Source organism: Balearica regulorum, chromosome 25, assembly GCF_011004875.1.
Source record: "Balearica regulorum gibbericeps isolate bBalReg1 chromosome 25, bBalReg1.pri, whole genome shotgun sequence".
NCBI lineage: Eukaryota > Metazoa > Chordata > Aves > Gruiformes > Gruidae > Balearica > Balearica regulorum.
Window position 1 is genome coordinate 6516249 of NC_046208.1, and position 20101 is coordinate 6536349.

The 20101-nt window shown below is 64.5% G+C and overlaps 2 protein-coding genes across 6 annotated transcripts; both read right to left on the reverse strand.

The window, feature by feature from the left end:
* Positions 1 to 561: 561 nt before the first annotated feature.
* On the reverse strand, positions 562 to 7340 carry SARS1 (seryl-tRNA synthetase 1). The gene is made up of 11 exons (XM_075775713.1): positions 7139 to 7340; positions 5172 to 5242; positions 4915 to 4995; positions 4110 to 4268; positions 3490 to 3633; positions 2950 to 3105; positions 2281 to 2502; positions 2064 to 2193; positions 1378 to 1535; positions 1141 to 1270; positions 562 to 1035 (listed from the first exon to the last, which is right to left on the reverse strand). The coding sequence occupies exons 1-11, from the start codon at positions 7272 to 7274 to the stop codon at positions 875 to 877; spliced, it is 1548 nt and encodes a 515-aa protein (XP_075631828.1). The 5' UTR covers positions 7275 to 7340; the 3' UTR covers positions 562 to 874.
* A 1484-nt stretch (positions 7341 to 8824) lies between these two features.
* ELAPOR1 (endosome-lysosome associated apoptosis and autophagy regulator 1) lies at positions 8825 to 19165 on the reverse strand. 5 transcript variants are annotated; one of them, XM_075775906.1, is made up of 22 exons: positions 18772 to 19165; positions 16475 to 16595; positions 15688 to 15880; positions 14684 to 14831; positions 14491 to 14571; positions 14155 to 14260; positions 13928 to 14077; positions 13587 to 13675; positions 13320 to 13497; positions 13075 to 13203; positions 12900 to 12990; positions 12702 to 12807; positions 12481 to 12618; positions 12146 to 12400; positions 11474 to 11647; positions 10577 to 10757; positions 10343 to 10439; positions 10156 to 10257; positions 9748 to 9874; positions 9487 to 9665; positions 9236 to 9401; positions 8825 to 9070 (listed from the first exon to the last, which is right to left on the reverse strand). In XM_075775906.1, the coding sequence occupies exons 1-22, from the start codon at positions 19072 to 19074 to the stop codon at positions 9002 to 9004; spliced, it is 3183 nt and encodes a 1060-aa protein (XP_075632021.1). In that variant the 5' UTR covers positions 19075 to 19165; the 3' UTR covers positions 8825 to 9001. The 5 variants fall into 5 exon arrangements, 4 of the variants coding, with proteins under 4 accessions (XP_075632021.1, XP_075632020.1, XP_075632018.1 ...); XM_075775905.1 differs by having other exon boundaries at positions 8879 to 9082; XM_075775903.1 differs by having other exon boundaries at positions 8879 to 9070; positions 13587 to 13702.
* Between the last annotated feature and the right edge of the window lie 936 nt (positions 19166 to 20101).

Sequence of the window (20101 nt, forward strand, 5' to 3'; positions counted from 1 at the left end):
GGGGAGGGGGGGCCCCCCACAGCCGGGGTGGGTGCTGGGGAGCCGCCCAGGGACCCCCCCCGGCACCCACCGATGGCTCCCGTGACTCACCGGGGCCTCTCCCCGCCCTGGCCGGCGGCCCCGGCGCCCTTCAAAGGGGAGCGGGGCAGGGGCGAGCCCAACCGGCTCATCGGGGTGCTGCGCCGGGGGGGGGGAGGGAGGCCGGCCCGCCTGGGTTCCCTCCCCAGCACCCCGTGGGTGCAGCCATGGGTTTCCCACGCACGGACCAGGCGGACCCCCTTCCCTTGGGGAAAGTGAGGCACGCACCACCCCCCACCCACCCCATCCACCTCGGGGGGGGGGTGCGTCTGGGCTGGCAGCTGGGGCCGAGGCTGGGGGGGGGGGCGGCCCCTCTTTGAATTACAAATAAGCTCCGGCGAGCGTGGCCTTTGTCTGGGCCATTGTGTGGGGCCGGCGGAGGCCCCCGGGGGAGAAAGAGGGGGAAAGGCAGGCAGAGCCATCCCCCCACCCGGCTGCAGCCCCCCCTTCCCTCCGCCCCCCCCCCCCCGGGACAGGCAGCTCAGCAGTTCTTGGCTTTATTGGATGGAGGGAGGGGACACTTTCCGTGTCCGTGAAGGGGCCAGGGCATGGGGGGGTCCCCAACCCCACTCAGGGGGACACGGGGTGGCCGGAGTCCCGATAGCGTCAGTCCTTTGGCCGTAGGAGCGCGGTGCTCCGTGCCGCTGGGGGGGGGCAGGCGGTGACCGGCAGCTCCCTGCCCCAGACGGGCCCTGAAGCGAAGGTGATGGGCGCAGCCCCAGCCGGCGATGAAGGCAGGGTGATGATTCAGGAGGCCCCGAAGGTCCCTGGGAGCGCGGGGGGGTGCGGGCAGGACTCAGGCGCTGTTGACACCCATGTTCTGCATCTGCTCCTCCAGCACCCGCTCACCTCCCACCCCTGGCTTCTTCTTGCCCCCCTCCTGCTGCTTCTTCTGCTTCTTGGAGAGCTCCTGCTCGATGGGAGCCGGCTTCACGAACGGGATCAGTTCCCGCAGGTCTGGGCAGAAGGGAGAGCGGGCATCACCCATCACACACCCTCCCAGCATTGGGGGCCCCCCCCAGGACCCAGGCTGGGTGGGGAAGGGAGGGTGCTGGGTGTTACCTGGGGGCATGAAGTCTCGGAGCTTCTCAGGGATGCAGATGCCCTCCTCGGTCTGGTAGTTCTCCAGGATGGCGCAGATGGTGCGGGTGGTGGCACACATTGTGGCGTTCAGCATGTGCACAAACTCCACCTGCAGCGGGGACACAGCGAGGGGGACGTATGAGACGGGAAAGGCCAGGTCGGGGGGACATGACCAGGAGTACCCCCTCCCCACCCAGCCCAGCAGCTCGGCCTCACCTTGTCCATCATCTTCTTAGTCTGTCCATAGCGGATGCGCAGGCGTCGTGCCTGGTAGTCGGTGCAGTTGGAGCAGGACACGAGCTCGCGGAAAGCACCAGAACCAGGGAACCAGGCCTCCAGGTCCAGCTTCTTACTGGCAGCGTGGTTGAGGGAGCCTGGGAGAGAGGAGGGCAGCGTTGAGGGGGGTCCGCTCCCCTCCGCAATGTACCCATCCTGGGGACAGCAGCATGGGAAGCCCCCGAGGTGACTTGGGAAGGGACGTGGGGTTCCTGCTCTGCAGCACCGAGGCTGGAAAGGAGCATTTAAATGGGATATTTTTCCTGGGACAGTTTCCAGGAGGAGTTGGGACGCTCAAACTGTCCCCTGGGAAGGGACTGTGAGGACAGGCATGGCAGGGAGCCCACACCCGGTCCTGGTGGACCCAGAGCAAACCAGAGGATCTCTGCACAAAACCAAACGTGTCCTTCCTCCACGCTCCGGGGCTGAGGCACCTCCTCCCCCTCGCCAGGTCTGGGAACAAACACCACGGGAAGGCGAGCCAGGGACAAAGAACACCAAGCCGGGAAGTGGGTCAGGGCCACCGTGACACCCAAGGCACTGGCAGAGGTGGCTGGCGTCCATCTGCGGCACCACAGCACAGAGAGGTGGCCCTGGTGCCACACGGCAAGACAGCCTGTCCCTACCCGAGACGATGTTGACGATGTGGTAGGGGATGCCCAGGGACTGGTAGAAATCCTCGGCCGTGGCCATCATCTCCTCAAACATCTCCCACGACTTGTTGTCATGGGGCGAGGCGTAGACAAACTGCTCAATCTGCAAAGAGAACGGAATGCCACATTGGCGCTGGGCCCGGATGCAGCCCCAAATTCCCATTGGGAACACTGCCCCGGCTCCTCTCACCTTCTCGAACTGGTGGACGCGGAAGATGCCGCGGGTGTCGCGGCCATGCGAGCCCACCTCCTGACGGAAGCAGGTCGACAGCCCCGCATACTTGATGGGCAGATCCTCCGGTTTCAACCACTCGTCCCGGTGCAGGGCGGCGATGGGCTGCTCCGAGGTGGCGATCAGGTACTTCTCGTCAATGGAGCTGTCGTCAGCCTTCTCACTGCCTTTGCCAATCACCTGGAGGGGACGCAAGAGCCACCGTCCCCCTTCCCCAGCTGCTCCTGCACCTCTGGGGACTGACACTCCCTGGCAGATGCCTTCTGGGGCCAGCGCTCAGAGTGGGGACAGGATGGCTTGGGAAAGGCAGCTGCTGCCGTTTACTGCTTGTTTGGCCTCCTTCAAAGGCCCCAGTGGCCTCCTGCCAGCGAGGTTGGGGATGAGCCACCTCCCCAGCACCGCATCGCCATGACAACTGTGTCAGCCATGAAGATGGACCCCAGAGACAGGGAGCAGAAGGGAGCCACTGCCATGGTGGCGGTGGCCTCACTGGGGCAGAGGGGGTCTCAGCTGGCTCCCTGCCCGTGGGGGAGGCCGTGCGGCTGTGGCTTGGTTGGAATGCTGGTGCTCAGAGGGGGGGTGCCATGTGATGAGACACAGAGACCCAGCGGGTGTCAAGTCGCTCACCTTGTAGAGCTCCTCGTCGAACTGGCTGAGCTGGGCGACCTCCTGCATCACCTCCTTCCGCATGAAGAAGGGGGTGTAGACGGGAGTGTAGCCCTTGGCGCGGAGGCTCTGCAGGGCATACTGGATCAGGGCCTGCTCCAGGAACACCAGGGGACCCTGGGGGACAAGGGAAGCCACTGCCTGTCACACACACACCCCACTACGCCATCTCTTCTTGCCCAGCAGGTCTGGGAACGCATGGAGCCCAGGCCAGCTTCAGGTTGCTCCAGCTGCCAGGCTCAGCATCACCCTCCGACCATGGCAGGGATGCCAGAGCAGATCTGGAGGCTGCCCAGGCCGCGGCAGCACCACCAAGGCCAGAGTCCATCCCATGCAACGAGCTGGCTCAGCACGAGCTCATGCTGCCGCGGAGGCTCCCATGGCTGCAGTGAGCTCAGCCCAGGGGAGGAGAAGCCACGACCCCCATCCTCCCCTTGCTTCCCTCAGCTCTCCCTCTAGCTCCTGTCGTTTCCATCCCCCCGCGGGGGTCTGGGCTCTCACCTTAAGGAAGTAGCCCCGGCTGCCCGCCACGACAGCCCCCTTCTCTCCCTCGTAACCATCTACCATCACCACCAGGTCTACGTGGGAATACTTCTTCCTGCAGCTGCAGTCACCCCAGACCCGTTCCACCTTGTTGTCCACATCCTGCACAAAGACAGAAAAAAAAGGAGGGGAACACATCACCTCAGCTCCCCAGGGCTGCGGTGACACCAGTCTCTGCATTGTACTGGGCCCAGTTTGGAACCTCACACTACAAAGCCTGGAACCCCAGTCCTGATCCTGGCTGGTCACTTATTTTGCGGCCACTTGGCAGCCGGCCCGGCCCAATTGTGTTCCCCCAGAAAAATATTCCTGCTGGGTGAATGAAGGCAGCGGAGGGAGATCCCAGCCCCCCCGGCTGGAAGCAAGTTTCCCATGTATTCCCTCAACAATGGCCATGCCCAGCGTTGTCTGAGCTGCTCTTTGTGTGCTCCCGGCAGGAAACGCTGTCTTGTCATGCAGATTGCATTCACCCGCCCCGGGTTGCGGGGGACCTCCCCGCAGCGAGCCCCTCGCTTGCTGGCAGTTGTCTGGCTTTGATGAACCGGCACGGTCGGCTCTGAGTGCACTCTCTTCCCTACCTCATCGTTGCTGATGGGCACCGAGGGGTGGAGGAGGTTCCCAATCTCCCGCAGGCTCTCAAAACGTTCTGCCTCCAGCCTCACACGCTCGGCATCACACTTGAGGATGGCTTCATCGATGAGGAGACGGACTTGCTTGATCTGGGATACCTGCAGAGTCTGTGCAGGCAGCCGGGTGAGGTGGGAAAGGGAAGAAACCATCAGGGAGAGGGGGCTGGCAGCTAAGCACGGTTAATTGCGGACGCTCGCTCAACCGACACAGCTTCTGGAGCAAAACCATGGACTGAACACATCAAACAACAGCCCCGGAGGACAAAGGACTGACTTAAGTCAGGCTCTGAAAGGGCCTGAGCGAACTATGGTGTCACACAGCGCTTGGCAGGGATGAGGGGGAGCAGTCAGCTCCCATGGCAGCAAAAGCTGGCCAATGCCATACTCATTTAACAACGCAGTTAACGAACTGGGAAGGAGAACGGGCAAGGAGGAAGGGACTTACAGAGGACATGTAATGACTGAGGCTGCTCAAATCCCCCAGGGAAGTGCAGGACGAGCCCTGGGCTGCTGAGCTGCCACGGGACGAGGCTGAAATGGTCTTTAGATGAAGGACACTAAGCAAGAGCTGACTATTGCTGGCGTGGGATAAGGGAAATAAGGATTCTCCTGCCAGGGGGTCTGGGCAGTCCCCCCCTCACTTGGTGCTGGGGCTTTGGGCACCTCACGCTGCCAACTTGGGCAATTACAGGCAAAGCTCTGGACAAACTGGGTGGACCAGTGGCATGGAGCGGGGAGATGGGGTCAGACTCACCCCCAGGACGTCAGCAGTGAGCTCGTCGAGGTTCTGTGCGCTCTCCGGTACAGATTCGTCTGTCCCCACTGGCTCTTTTTTCTGTAGAGGGAGGGAACAAAAAACCCAGCAGGATTAAAGAGTAAAGCTCAAGAGTAAAAATATTCCTCGATGATGTGAGGGAGAGGTCTGGAGAGCAGAGACCTGGGGGAAATGCCGCCAGTTAGTAACATCCCGCCAGTGAATTGCTGCCAGGACTGTCTGCCTTCGTGCCTCACCTTCATCTTGTCTCCGATCGTTTTGCTGCACAGGTTCTTCAGCTTGTTCAAGTTATCGGCACGAAACCTGCCTAGAAAGCAGAAGGGAGGGAACCATCAGCCAGCTGCACAAGTGGGAGTGGGGCTGGGATCCCTGCCTGGCACTGAGAGCAGCCGCAAAACCTCAGGTGGAGGCAGGAGAGGGGATGGCAGCTCCAGGGATGCCCAATGCCACTGGCCTCGGGTGTTTCGGAAAGACAGAGCGGGTTTGACCATGTGAGAGCACAGTGTGGGGCAGAGACTTGGGGAGCAGAGGACTCCCACACAGGGGTGTCATTTGACACCACACCAGGCCATGGAGATGAGCCACAGTCCCACCAGGACCCCCACACCAGGCTGGAGCCACCAAGAGCTGAGCGGATCCAGGGCTCTGGGGCCACGGTGATGAGATTTGGGCTGTTCAATAAGGGGACTAGAGATGTCCCCTTGGTGACACCAGGGCTGTGAAGGGCAGAGCCCAGGACACAACCATCCCTTCCTGGCAGGGCAGCCTAAATCAGAGACACACCAATGCCAGGGGTGTGTCACCCCAAAAGGGTGACATCCCCATCTACAGGCAGGATCAGACCCACGGGGCTGAGCAGGGGGAGATCCAGAGTCAGGAAACACAAAGGTTAACAACCAGGGAACAGCAAAGATGACGCTGGCAGCCTCCCATGGACCCCACGACACCAGCAGACGCAGGATTGCATCAGCCGGCTGCTCACTAGTGCATCCTGCCAGCCCTGCAACTCACGGTTACGTGCCAGCGCACCCCTCTACACCACCCACTGCTGCTAGGATGGGCTGGAGCCCCGTGAGGAGGGGGCCGGGGAACAGCCCCCACTGCTGGCCTGGAAAGCTGGCTGGTCCTGTGGGATGAAAGGCCCTCGGATAAAATTAAGGCAGCTACAACGGCACAGTCGGAGCCAGGGGACGCGCCGGGCGTGATTAAGCAGGGCCGGGCTCATTCACATCAAGGCAATGGGATTAAAAGGATGTTTAAAGCTGCCTCTTTCATCCCGTGGCGGCGGCGGCGAGGGGGACCGAGGCGCCCTGGGAACTGCGGGTTTCTGGGGCACCCACCCCTCCTCGCCTCCCACCACACCCTCCTCCGCACTCAGGCACCCAAAACCAGGGCTGAGTGGCAGCTCCTGCTGCCCGACCTCCCGGCCAGGCCAGGGGCGATGGGGGCAGCTGCCCCTGCAGCCATTCCTGCTCCTGCACCCTTGAACTGACCGGGCACAGATTTACCCCAACACGTGGGGGTGACACCATGTGGGAGCCCCCCCACCCTGCCCAGCTGGATCCTGCAGCAGTGTGGCTTGGGTGGCAGTGCAGGGAGCAGATCCCTGTGGATCACCAGTGGGGCTGGATCATGGGTGAGGATCTGCATGCAAGCCAAAGGGGACTGGCACTGGGGACCTGCCCCAGGACTGGGGAGGGGGAAAGGGGGGATCCACCGGGAGAACCTCTCCCAAGCCCTAGGGAAAGAGATGAGGGGGATCCACCCAGGGCCAGGCCCCCACAGGAATCCACCCACAGGATGCCCCAGTCCTGGAGGGGGAAAATCCCCCAAGGAGATCCCCCGGGGCTGGGGAGGGTCACCCTGCCTTGGTGAGGGGTTTGGGGATCAATCTGGGGACAGGCTCCTGGCCCTGACAGGGGGAGGAAGAGAGGGACCCCTGAGGGATCCCCCATCCCCAGGGAGGTGAGATGGGGGGGCATCACCTGGGGACAGGCCGCCAGGCTGGGGGGGCTGAGAAGGGTCCCCCACCCCGGGGGCGTGTAAGAGGGGACATGCCCAGCCTGGGACAGAGGGTCCCCTCCGGGGGGATGCCAGGCCCTCCTGGAGGTCCCTCAGCCCCGGGGGGGCGCCAGGCCCCCTCAGCCCCCCCAGCCCTGGGGGTGCCAGCCCCCAGCCCGGCCCGGCCCTCCGCCCCACGTACACCTCCGCCAGGCGCCGTCTGCCCGCACCAGCGCGTCCACCAGCGCCGGGTCCTTGAAGCGTTTGCGCTGCATGTCCCGCACCATGGCGGGGTCGCCGCCCTTGTCGGCGCGGAACAGGTCCAGGTCCAGCACCATGATGGCGGCGACGGCTCCTGTCAGACCCCGGCGGCGACGGCCCCGCTCTGCGCATGCGCGGAGGGGCGCATGCGCGGATACTCAGTCTCCGCAGGTAGCGCCGCCGCCAGCCGCCAGGCGGCGCTGTGGAGGATGTGGCCGCCGCGGGGAGCAGCGCCCCCTGGTGGAGCGGCGGCGGCACAGCGGGGCGGGGGCACCGGGAGGAGGTTCGGGGGGGTCCCAGCACCCCTCGGCACCGCGGGGGGCCCCGGCGGCTCTGGGTGTCTGCATGAGCACCCCTGAGCACCCCCAGGTGTCTATCTCCCCGGCTACCCCTGGCCACCGCCAGGTATTCTGGTGGCCCCTGGGTACTCCCATCCCCTGCATCCACCCCCCCCCCCCAGCCGCCAGCACCCCCTGGAGTCCCTGGGTGTCCCCAAGCGTCCCCCCGCGCCCCCCTACAGCACCTCATGGCACAACCGTGTTCCCCATGGCACCCCACAGCACCCCAACATTTGCCTCTGGTAGTGGCAGCGCAGCCCCCCCCAACGCTGGGTGCCAGCCCCCATCTGGGGACACATCCCAGGACAGTTCCCCCCCCTGGGAAGGCCAGGATGGGGTGGCCACCCCCGCCATGGGAGCAGCCCCCTGTTCTCCCCACCGTCTGGTCCCTGGGGGCTCCCAGAGGGGTCTTGGGTGACCCCACCCATGTGGGGACCCCATCCCTGTTCCCCCAGGATGGGGGGGAACAGCCAAGCGGGGGGCAGAAAGATCTGTCTTTATCGCACTGCTGGGATGTGCGGATCCCCCGGCACCGCCTAGAAAACGTGGAGAACCACGAAAAAAGGGCCGGGGGGTCCCGGGGGTCAGAGGGGGCTGGCAGTGACCCCACCCCCCCTGTGCCAGGGGACCCCGGGGTCTGCGGGAACGAGGAGCTTTGGGAGCGAGGTCACAGGGGACTCCCAGGAGACCCCACGTTGCGGGGGGACGTGCATTGACCCGTGTGCCATGGTGGTGGGAAAGGCCGTGCCAGGAGCTCCCAGCATCGGGCACCCGCTTTGGGGCAGAATCACCCAAATTGGTCAATTTGTGCCAGCAGCCAAGTGAGCCCAGGCAGGGAGAGGTGGGTATGGGGCTGGTGCTGGGCTCTGGCACACCTTGCCTGGTACGGCATGGCACGGCATGGCCTGGCACAGCACGGCATGGCCTGGCACAGCCACGGTCCGCCGGGCACTTGCCTCAGCACCCCAAACTGCAACAGCAGAGCAGGAGCCAGCTGTGCCACGGCTGGAGCTCACACACACATGTGCATGCACCCACCTCCATCCACACACGCCCCCCCAAGCAAGTGAACATCCACCTGTGTCCACACACACCCACGTGTGCAACCCCACCCCACACGCGAGCACCCTGCACACGCGGGTCCTATGCCTGTGCACGCACCCAACACGCTCTCCCCCCAGTTTTGGCGTGCTCACACTCACACCCACTCGCACCCCTCCACGTGTGCCGGTGCCCAGCCGGGGGGCGCAGGACACACACACACACACACACACACACACACACGGAGCCGTTGTACAAACCCCACACCTGTATTTGGCATTTTTTGGCGCTTGGGTGGGGGGGAGACACGGGGGAGGGTGGGGGGTGTGGACGTACAAAAGCTGTAACGAAGCTCCGGTCCGAAGCGGGTCCCTAAGGCCACATTGGGGGGGCGGGGGCTGGGCGCGGGTGGCCCCCCCACCCCGTCACGGCTCCATGGCGGTGCTGCTGGATGACGTCTTCAGTGGGACGGAGTCGAAACCATCCGGCGTCCTCTGCGGCAAGCCCTGGCGTCAGTGGGCTGAGCCCCCCCTGCACCACATCCCCCCTGTTTCCCCCTGGGGTGGGGAAACTGAGGCACGGAGCAGCCACAAACCACGCTGCCGCCGTGGCTTCTCCGGTGTCTGCTCTGGGGTTGTGCCTCCCTGCCCTGCCCTTACCTTGGACGTGAGGGACTTGATTTTGCCAAAAAGCGATTTCTTGTTGGCAAACACCAGGTCGTCCTCAGCGTCCTCCCCCTCCATGATGGCACAGCTATCCGGCGCCGGCAGCTCGCTCTCCTTGGCCGCTGCGTTCATCACCAGCTTGGAGTATTTATACTCCAGCCTGGGGCAGAGAGGGGACAGTGAGCAGTGGCATTGGCTCCCCATGACAACGACTGTCCCCCCAAAATCCTGGTGGTATCACTAACTTTTGGTTCTTCTTCCAGAAGTAGGCGGCGAGGGCGGCAAGCAGGACGGCAGCGCAGGTGCCGGCAGAGATCCCCACCTTCAGCCAAAAATCCACGCTCCTGCAGCCCTTCACCTTCTGCGCCGGCAAGCTCTGCCCGCCACGGCACAACCGGGGCTCCCGCCAGACGTAGGTGGTTCTCTGGGGTGGATACAGGGGGTTCAGCAGGGTGGGTGACCGCCAGCCCACCTCCGTGGCGTCCCACCTGGTGTCACAGTTGTACCTGGATGCCGCCAAGGCAGGCGCCGACGATGGGGCGATAGTGGCCGGCGGAACAGCGGGGACAACCCTCGCCCGTCACCCAGAGAAAGTGGAAGGTGCAGCCGTCGCAGGTGCCCTCGGGGCATTTGCTGAGGTGCGGGGGGGGGGGGGGGGCGGGAAGACAGAAGGGGGGGGCTCAGCCAGCGGTTACAACCCAGGGTGGGCAACGCCGGGCGCGGGGACGGCTGGGTCCCCACAGCAAAGCATCCCTTGGGATGGATGCACCCCACGCCCTGCCAGCCGGGGTGGGCAGGAGATGGGGGATCACCCGGGGGGGGGGGGGATGTGAGAATGCTCTCCTCCCCCCCCACCCCCACCCCTGCCCCCTCGTCCCCAAAGCCACCCAGTCCCCAGCACCATCCCCACCCACCTGGGCACAGCCAGGGTGCCGGCACCCGGGCGCAGCGGGTCGCAGCGCAGGCGGATGGTGGTGGCCCGGCCCCCGCTGCAGGGCTGTGTCATGTCATTGGACCTGCGGGGGGGTGACACACATTGGGGGGCTTTGCGGGGGGGACAGCAGGGTCCCCGTTGTCCCCCCCCCGGCCACCCACCCTCACCTGTAGAAGAAGATGATGTCGGGCAGGTCGGGGTGGCCGGGGGGGAAGTGCTCGGGTGGGGAGGTGATGCCGTCCAGCGTGGAGCTGGCAGTGACGCCTGTGGTGAGAGCGGGGTGTCCCGGTGACACCAGCATCCCACGGGAGGGGACGGCAAGGATGAAGGTCAAACCACGGGGGTTTGCACCACGTTGGGGGGAGAATTGGGATGCTGGAGCACCCTGAGTCCCAGCTCACCCACAACGCGGTCAGCCAGGCTGACGGGCTGTGAGGACACGGCTGTCTTGTAGCCCATGACGTCAGGGGGCACCAGGATGGACTGGCACACGTAGGATGTCACCACCCGGTCAGGATCACCCTCTCCCGCTGGCAGCCGTGCGTCCGTCACGTTGTCCGTGCAGGAGGCCATCTTCCTGCCCTGGCAGTGGGACAGAGGGGGGTGACGCCGGGCAGCGATGGCACACACGTGTGTGCAGGTGTGCATGTCTGCACACATTTGTGTGAGCACCTGTGTATGCATGACGACGTGCACAGGTGTTTGCAGGACTGCAGGTGTGCATGTGTGTTTGCATGAGTGTTTATGCGTTTGCATGTCTGTTTGCACGAGTCTGCGAGTGTGCCTGAATGTTTGTAAGGCTGCGTGTAGTTGCACGTGTGTTTGCATGACTATGGGTTTGCACATGTGCATGTGTGTTTGCATGAGTGTGCATGTGTTTGCATGACTGCAGGTGTGCATATGTGTTTGCATGAGTGTGTGCAAGTGTGCGTGAGTGTGCATGCATGCATGCTTGCATGTTTGCATGAGTGTGCACGTTTGCATGACCACGTGCATGTGTTCATGTGTGTTTGCATGGCTGTGCATGTGTGCACGGATGACTTCATGTACAGCTGTGTTTGCACAACGGCGTGCATTTGCATGCTTACATGACTGCCTGTGTTTGCATGACTGCACGTGTGTGTGTTTGCACCACCTATGCACGCACACACACGTTTCCCTCACCACGTGCACCCATCCCTGCCTGTTCCCACAGCCGGGGGAAGACACTAACCCCGTCCCGGAGCCAGCAGGCAGGCAGGCAGTGGTGCGAGTGCTGCCTGCACGGCGGGCAGCGCTGCCTGCCACCCTGGCCTCACCTGGTTGCCGCAGAGGCTGATGTTGAAGTGGTGGAAGTACTTGAGGCCCTTGGCGGTGAAGCTGGGACCGCTGGCGAAGGCCGTGCCGGCGGCCAGTGCCGAGAAGTCATAGTGCAGGATCCGGCCCGGCAGTGCCAGGGAGAAGCTGCAGTTGTTGTAGCAGAGGGAGCGGAGCTGGGGTGGCAGGAGGTGGCAGTCAGGGACGGCTGGAGGCTGGCGTCACCCCACTGGGGACAGGTAGCGTCACCCTTCAGGGACAGCTGGGGTCATCCCATTGGGGACAGTGGAGAGCTGGTGTCTCCCGTCAGGGACAGCCAGGGGAGTGGTGTCACCCACCCTGTCACCCATCTGGGATGGTCAGGGGTGCTTGTGTCACCTCCCTGGGGACAGCTGGGGATTGGCATCACCTGTCTGGACAGTGTCAACCACCCAGGATGGCCAGAGGGGCTGGTGTCACCTACCTATGATTGGCTGGTGTCACCCTCCTAGAGCTGGCTGGTGCCACCCATCTGGGACATCTTGGGGGTGGGGGCAGGTGTCACCCCTCTGGGGCCCACAGCATCACTCGTATGGGATGGTTGGGTTGGGGGGGGGGAACCGACATCGCCTGTGGGGACATCACCCCGCCACCCCACAGACCCCCACCCCCAGGGGACACGTGGGGACTGGCACCTGGTTACTGTGGGTTCCGGGTCCGCAGGGGTGGCAGGCGGGGGTCCCGTCAGAGGGGTGACCCCGCAGGTAGGTGCCGGGTGGGCAGGGCCGGCAGGCGCCTGAGCCACGGTCCATGGCGTTCCCAGGGGGACATGGGGCACAGGATCCAGCCGGCTCAGGGGCGCACCGCCGGCAGAAGGATGCCACCCCTCCCAGCACGTTGGTGATATTGACGGAGTAGAGCTTGGCCACGTCGCTGGTGTACCGCCGGCCCTGGCACCAAGAGCACCTGTCACCATCGCCCACCTGCACCCCCCAGCACCCCCGGGGGGCGTCACCCAACTGTCCCTCACCGCCTCATGGTAGGGAGTGCGCTGGAAAGCCCAGGTGAAGCTCATGGTGGCATTTTTCTCCACAACATAGGTGTAGGACTGCTTCCCCTTGGGGCCTGTCCATGTCTCTACCGGTGTGTTGGTGCGGGAGTTGATGCCCTGTGGGGACACAGGGATAGTGGGACCCGCCCAAACCTGGGGTGTGTGTCCCCAAATTCCCCCCCCCGTGTCCTCCCACTCACCACCATGAAGTAGAGTTCACAGCTGACGCTGCAGACTGTCTCAAAGACGAAGGTGATCCTGGCCACCTCCTTGCTCTCTGCATCCTCCAGCACTGGACTCGGAGGGCTGGGGACGGTGTGGGAACGCTGCCAGGCTCTGCCCCATGGCAATGTCCCCCCACCTCCCCGGGGACACCCTGGTGCTGGTCCCCACCTCACCTGAAGCCGGGGACCACCAGCGTGAGGATCATGAAGTCGTTATCGGAGGCTCCCGCCGCCGTGTAGATGTGGTCCCCAGCCACCTCCCAGCCTGCAAGGACACAGTGATGGCTCAGCAAGGTCCCCAGCTGTCCCTGCAGGAGGGAGCGGTGAAGGGACATCATCCCGGCGCTACCTGCCATCCCCTTGTACTCAAAGTTGATGCCGCTGAGGACGGTGGTCTCCATGTTGGGGGGCAACACGTTCCACCACTTGTACTCCAACCCCAGCGCTGGCTCGGTGCCCGCCGGGCAGCTGAGGCAGCCTGGGGACAGGAGGAGACAACCCTGCACCGAGGTGGCACCCACCTCCCTGCCCCCCCACCCAGCAGCTCTGGGTGCCCCGGTCACCCCTTGGGGACGATGACAGGGACATCCTTACTGGAGCCGTTGGAGTAGGAGCCGTAGGGACAGGGCTGGCAGGTGCTGCCGTTGCTTTTGGCGAAGCCGGGGTTGCAGGGGGGGCACTTGGTTTTCACCCCGGATGGGGGCAGTTTGGCCGCTTGGGGAAGCTCCTCGCTGCAGATTTTCGGTTCTGCCCACTTGAACATCAGCTGGGTCTGCCCAGACGGGAGCGGGGGGGGCTGAGTTGAGGGGACACGGGGACAGTGGGTCCCAGCCCCTCGATATACCCCCTCAGAGACTGTACCTCCCCGTGGGTGTCGCAGGCAGTGTGGGTGTAGAAGTAATCCTTGTCGGTGCAGGGTGGCCGTGGTTTGCAGGACGCGGAGCCGGGCTCTGCCGACCACAGGGAAGAAACAGTGGCTGAGCCAGCCCGGCAAGGGGACCTTACTGCTGTCCCCATGGGATGCCCTGCCATTATGCCACCAGCGGGATGCCCATGTGTCCCCCCGCAAGTGCTAGCAGGTCCTCCCCGCCCCTCGCATCACCTCCCCCTTCCCCAGAGGCATCCCCACAAGGGCACACGGGGAGCCAGCTGCCACCTCTGGGTGAGAGGACAGTGAGGGACACCCGGCTGCCGCCTCTCACCGGCATAGGTGGTGGGCTCACAGGGCTGGCAGGCGGTGGCTCCTTTGCTGGAGAAGGTGTTGGCGGGGCAGAGCTGGCAGGCGGAGGAGCCGGCGGCGGGGGCGTAGGTGCCGGGTTTGCAGGGGAAGCACTCGGAGGTATAAGCCACCCCTGGCAGCAGAAGGGTGCTCAGGGTGCGGGAACCTTTGTGGGGAGCGGTGGGATCTCCCCACCCTGCGCCCACCTACCTGTGATGCCAATGTTCCTCACCAGCACTGGTTTGGGGACCTTGGACCACACGGAAAAAGCCGTGGTCCGCCAGTACAGCACATTGTTGCCACGGCTCAGCTCCACCTGGAAAAGGGGTGGGGAGGTGATGGGGGGGTCAGAGGGTCCCGCTGCTGGGGAGGGGGTTGGTTCCCGTGGATGGGGGGTTGAGGCACTAATCCCCATCTGTCACCATCCACCACCCCCTCTGCATCCTCATGGAGCACCCTCTCCCTAGGAGGGGACACAAGGGACCCGGGGGGTTGTGCCAAGGGACCCCCTCCTCGTGTCACCTCCTGCCCCCTGCCCCCACTCACGCTGTGAAACTCCCAGCCCTTCTCCGTTGTCCGCATCCAGCGCGACTCCTCCACTGTGGGCTGGCACTGGTCGTTCTGCACCTGCAGGGCTGGCGTGAGGATGGGGACCCCCCCGTGTCCCCAGGGACAACCCCCCATGTCCCCAGGGACCCCCACTCTCCAGCCCTGCACCCCTTTGGCCCCCGGCACCTACAAAGAACTCAAAGACGATGCTGCTGTCAGGGTAGATGTACTCGAAGGAGACAGTGCCCGACTGCTTGAGGTTGACGGCGTACATGAGGGTAGCCGTGCACTCGTCTGTGTTGGAGGCCACGTAGTCCCCCAGTGGCACCCACGTCGACCTGAGGCGGGTGGCACAGACTGTGGGTTCTGTCACTGCTCCAAATCCCACGGCAAACGGGATGGGGACAGTGGGGACGGCTGTGATGGTCCCCAGGTGAGTGGAGCAGGGAGGAGGCGTTGGACATGGGGGCTTGGGGACAGCACGGGGAACTCTGGGGACCGAGAATGGACGGGACAGCCCAGGGGATGTGTCACTGTGTGGGGCTGGACCCTTATCCCTGCGGGACATTTCCCCCTCCAGCCCGTCCCCACCGCACTGGCGAGAGGCAGGTGGGCTGCAGGGAGGAGGAGAGGGGGATCCTGCCACGCCAGAGCTGCGCCGGGGATGGCAGCTGAATAATTAAAGGGCTGCTGGCAGTAGGTTACATTTCCAAGTTCCATAAATGCTGCAGCGCGGGGCAGCTCGGCGGCTGCTGGTGCAACTGGCTGCTGGGAGGGTTTGGTGGCTGCCGGTGCTAATCAAAGGGCTGTGGTGGAAAATAAAGGTGCTGGCTCATGGCGCAAAGGTGGGGGGACTCCCGTGGGTGCTCTGTCTCCCAGGAGGTCTGGTGTGGGTGTCCCATGGGGTTGGGGTCCTGCCATTGTGGGTGGGGGTGACGCTGCCAAGGTGTCCCCTTGCTGTGGCTGGGGTGTCCCTCGCAGAGCCTTGCTGGCATCGCCTCCCAGGGAAGGGTGACAGAGGGAGCATGGAGGACGGGGTGTCAGGGAAGTGGGGTGCTATTTGTGCACAGAGGTGTTGCAGCACCCATCCTGCACACTGCTGCACTGTGCCCATCCCCGAGGATCCTCCCTGGAGCATCCCAGACTCCCCCATTAATGGGGAAGAACCGTGCCAGTGGCGGTGCGATGACTCACGCGGTGCAGTTCTCCACCGTGTCACCGAAACCGTCATCGACCTCCAGGTTGGTGGCGACGTTGGCAAAGCCGTGGGGCACCTCGTCCCACTCATCGAAGCGGACGCCAGTGCCCAGAGAGTAGGTGCCCTCCGCACAGGGCTTGCACGCCTGCGCCTTCATGTCCAGGAACTCACCTGCCTTGCAGGAGAAAGCTGCCCACGTGCAACAAGGGGGAGTCAGGGCGGTCACCCCCCACTCCCCACAGTGCTGCTTTGGCCTCATCATCCTCAGTTCTGCTTTTCTGAGTCCTCCCCGCTAGTGGAGGTGCCTGCCCGGCGCTGGGATCCCCCGTCCCAAGCATCCCTGCACAGCCTCACGGCAGTAAGGCAACCCCCCCCCCCCCCCCCCAATTTATGATTTTTGGCAACTCTGCGGCACTTCCCTGCCTGACCTCCAGCTCTTTAAACTCAGCGAGCAGTAGGCAGGATGTGACCCCGTGCCGAAGCACGCTGCAGAGCCATGGCACCCCCAAGGCTTGGGGTGTGTGTGGAGTTCCATCCCCCCATTGCATCCCAGGGACCGCTCCTGCAGTAGCGCTCCCGGTGACGAGCTGACAGTGCTAACAAGCACTTATTGCTGCTGAGCAGACAGGTCCCATTGCCGCCTTTGAAGGCATTGCGCTGCGACGGAGCTGATGAAAAGCTGCGCTTCATCTCGCTGCTCCTCTCTCCTCCCTCACCCTCATTTCCCACCCCTGCCCTTCCCACGCCCCAGGATCCCTCCACCCCCCACACCCCCAACCTTACAGCACTCGGTGCCCTTGACAGGGTCCGGCAGACCGGTGCAGAGTCCCGGCACGTGTGGCACAGCCACTCTCCACCGTGAACCTGTACTGTCGCACGCGGTGTACTCGTAGTGGTACTCTGACTGGAAGAGAAAACACACAGGGAGAGCTGCGGCCCCGAGACCCCCACAGCACCCACCCCTCGAGGGGCTGCCCCCCCTCCCCAGCATGTGCCTGGCCACCTCTTGCATTGGTATTTTTGGTTTAAGCCATTGCGACGTCCTGCGGTGCCCAGTCCCCCGGCTTGGCCAGCTTAGCCAGGCTGCTCGGTGTGGGGGGATGCTCAGGGTGGACCCCTCCCCGAGGGGGGCTGAAACCCCAACATCCCCCGAGTGCCAGCAAGCAGATGGAACCCTGGCACGGCATTGTTTGCCTTGGCATGGCCTGAGCACGGCGGCACGCGTTGCTCATTAAACAGGCTCCTCAGTGCAACCCGGATGCACCGTCCTGCTGGGGAGCCACCAGCCCCAGGACATCCACCTTGCTGTGGGCACCCCTCAGCAGGGCTGCCCTGCTGGGTGCCGGAGCAGGGAACAGCCGGGAGGAAAGGAGAGGGACTGGGGAGAGCAGGGCACCGTGACCCCACCCCGTGCCGCCGGCTGTCTCCAAGCCAGGACTGGCTCAAGGCCGGTGAGGAGGCAACGCCGGGGGCAGGTGAAGCCCAGCTGGCACAGTTCATCTCCCAGGCAGTGCGACGGTTGGGGCTGGCTGTTCCCTGGTTGATGCTGGTGCAGTGGGGTACCGGGGGACAAGGGAGCAACGCCGCAGCCCCCCCACCCCGCTGCCTCCACTGCAGCATCCCCAGGGTTTCAGAACTGGGCGACGCGGCTTCGTGCTCCCAGCAGACACCGAAGCGTGGCAGGTTGGCGAGAAAACAATGCTTTGATGTTTCCCGTCAGCTGGAAACGGTGGCGATGGGGTGGAAAAGGGGGATAAAGGCTCTGCCTGCAGCGCCCCCTGCCCACATACAGGCAGCACTGAGCCCCCCAGGGCCCTGGGATGAGGATGCAGAAGAGGGTGCCCCCCCCCCCGGCCAGGATGGGGGTACCCACTGGGTCACCCCAGCTCTCAGCAGCTCCGTGCCCCAAATATCACTCCCGAGGGATTCCCCTGGGAAGGGTTTTTCCCTCTTCCCAAACTTCCCCCTCACCTGGGCACGGAACTGAGTGGCTGGGATGAGTGATACTAATTACTCCCCTTTATAACGGCTGCAAATTTAAAAAAAGATCTAAAGAAATTGACCTAATTCAGTCCCAGGGCAGCTCTGCAGCAGAGGGGGGACCCCGGGCTGCTCTGGCCAGGGGAGGGAGAGGGTCTGAGCCCAGTGGGGGGACAGGGGACACAACCTCGATCCTTTACAGGGACAGGTGCCAGCCAGAGTCTATTGTTTCCAGCTCCAGGCCATGGAACAGACACACACACACACACACACACACACACTAACTGGATCACGGCACAAAAAAATTACTGGCCCAGATGAAAAGCAGCCACAGGTTGGGGAGAGCTGGCAGGGAGTGAAGTGGTGGTGGTGGGCAGCGAGGACCCCACGGAGGGAAATTTGGGAGCTGGTGGGGGGGTTGCCCTGGCACCACTGTCCCCAAGGTGGCTGGGACCTGGCGAGCAGCAGAGCCTCCCAGCTTTTCCTCACAGGACACTTTGTCCCCACTTGGCCACCTTGTGCCAGGCTGGGAATGGCACGTGGCTGATGGGGACGTGTGTGTCTGTGTGTCCCCCCTTCATGTTGTCACCACCCCCAGCAGCACTTTGTGCCCAGAGATGGTTTGCGGCCATTGTGATGTCCCCCAGATGGGGACCAGCCTGGGGACCCAGATGTTGGGGGGGGGGGGGGCTGGAGGTGGCCCCAGTGTGACCCCAATCGAGGAAAAGGGTGTCCCCAAGGAGATCCCTCAGCAGCAAAGCCACCTCGATTGTCCCCATCCCTATAGGGGACCCCGCGCAGCCCCCCCGCCCCTTCCCTTTACAGGCAGCACAGCCGTCCATACGTTCCCTATAGACGACGGACCCCATGGGACCCCTTCTAAGACTGGAAGACCCCGGACACTGGCCAGTCCCCCCACGCTGTAGGGACCCCCCCATCCCCGGTGCCACGGGGACCCCCCGCCCCGTCCCTGTCCTCCCCATCTTATGGGGACGAGCCCCGGCTCCGCATCCCCCGTGCTAAGGGGGGGGGGGGAGGGGGGGGAATGTCACCGGTGTCGTGTCCGTCCCCCTCCCCGCCCCGTGTCCCAGTTCCGGTACCTCCTTGCAGACGTGCAGCCGTTCCCCGGTGCGGCCCGGTTGCACGGTGGTCGCCAGACACAGCGTCAACAGCATCCACCGGGCCCCGGTGCCGGTACCGGCCATGGCGCAGCGACGGCGGCGGCAGCGCTCGGCCCCGCGCGGGCACCGGCCCCGCGGCCCCGCCCCCCGCCAACGGCCCGGCCCCGCGCGCGCACCTGCCACCACCTGCCCCCGCCCCCGGTACCGAGCATCAGCCATAGGAAAGGGAACGAAACCCCGCGAACGGTACCGGGAGTTACACCCCGGAACACCACCGGGCATCGCCTCCCGGGAATGGCACCGGGGATGTAATCCCGGGAACAACCCCGGCGTCACCCCTGGGCAACGGCACCGGCCGCGTGTCCCTGTGCAAAGGCACTGCACCCCCTCCCCGGTAACGGCCCCTCCTCACAGCCCCCTACCCGCGCCCACGGGTGAGTGTGTCCTCCGCGCCCCCCCCCCCCCCCGCCCGGCGCGGTGCCAGCCCTCAGCTGGGTCAGCCTGGGAAGGAGTCGGTGTACCGGGACGGGACGGAGCGGGGCAGGGGGGCACGTGGGGACACGGCGGACACGGCTCCATCTGTGGTGGCACAGGGATGCCAGCACATCCCGTGGAGCCGGGGACATGGCGGCATAGGGAGGGGCCCGTGCCCCACGGTGTCACCTCAGCAGACGAAGGCCCCGCAGGACCCTGCTGAGCCAGCGTCCCCCCTCCTGGAGTGTCCCCACAACGCTGCCACCAACAGCCACCATTCCTGCCCAGAGAACCACGGCGGCTTCTCCCAGTAGCACTGGTGCCACGGCCGTCCCCTGGTCACCACAAGCTGCCGATAAAGCACCAAGGGGCACAGCTGGGGTGTCACCCACGGGTGTCCCGAGGGACGCACAGTGCAGCCTCCTGCCAGGCCTAGACACCCCATATGGTGCTCGCACACCTTGCACGGGGCTCACACGGCCCTGTGCAACAAACACTGTGCAGGGCTGGCGCAGCCCCATGCAAAGCTCACGTGTTACACGGAGCCGGCACGGCCTTGCGCACAGCTGCTGCGCATGCAAGGGCTCGCACGGCCCCGCACGAAGCTCACGTCATTGCGTGGAGCTTGCAGCGTCTTGTGCGAAGCCCTTGCACACCACAGCGCTGGCAGGACCCCATGCAGAGCTTACACGTCGCACGGAGCTTGTAGGACTTCACACACACCTGCTGCACACCACAGGGCTCGCACAGCTCCACACGAAGCTCACGCGCGTTGCACGAAGTCTGCAGGGCCTTACAGAAAGCCCTTCCACGTTGCCAAGTCTGGCAAGGCCTG

Coding starts and splice junctions, on each gene's coding strand:
- ELAPOR1 (XM_075775902.1), bottom strand. CDS start 19,074: ATGCCCGGTGGTGTTCCGGGGTGTAACTCCCGGTACCGTTCGCGGGGT. Junction 14,572..14,683: donor GCATCGTCTTTGAGTTCTTT/GTAGGTGCCGGG, acceptor CCAGCCCTGCAG/GTGCAGAACGACCAGTGCCA. Junction 14,261..14,490: donor AGGGCTGGGAGTTTCACAGC/GTGAGTGGGGGC, acceptor CCCCTTTTCCAG/GTGGAGCTGAGCCGTGGCAA.
- SARS1 (XM_075775713.1), bottom strand. CDS start 7,274: ATGGTGCTGGACCTGGACCTGTTCCGCGCCGACAAGGGCGGCGACCCC. Junction 3,634..4,109: donor TGCCCATCAGCAACGATGAG/GTAGGGAAGAGA, acceptor GTCTTTGTGCAG/GATGTGGACAACAAGGTGGA. Junction 1,036..1,140: donor CCGAGACTTCATGCCCCCAG/GTAACACCCAGC, acceptor CCTTCTGCCCAG/ACCTGCGGGAACTGATCCCG.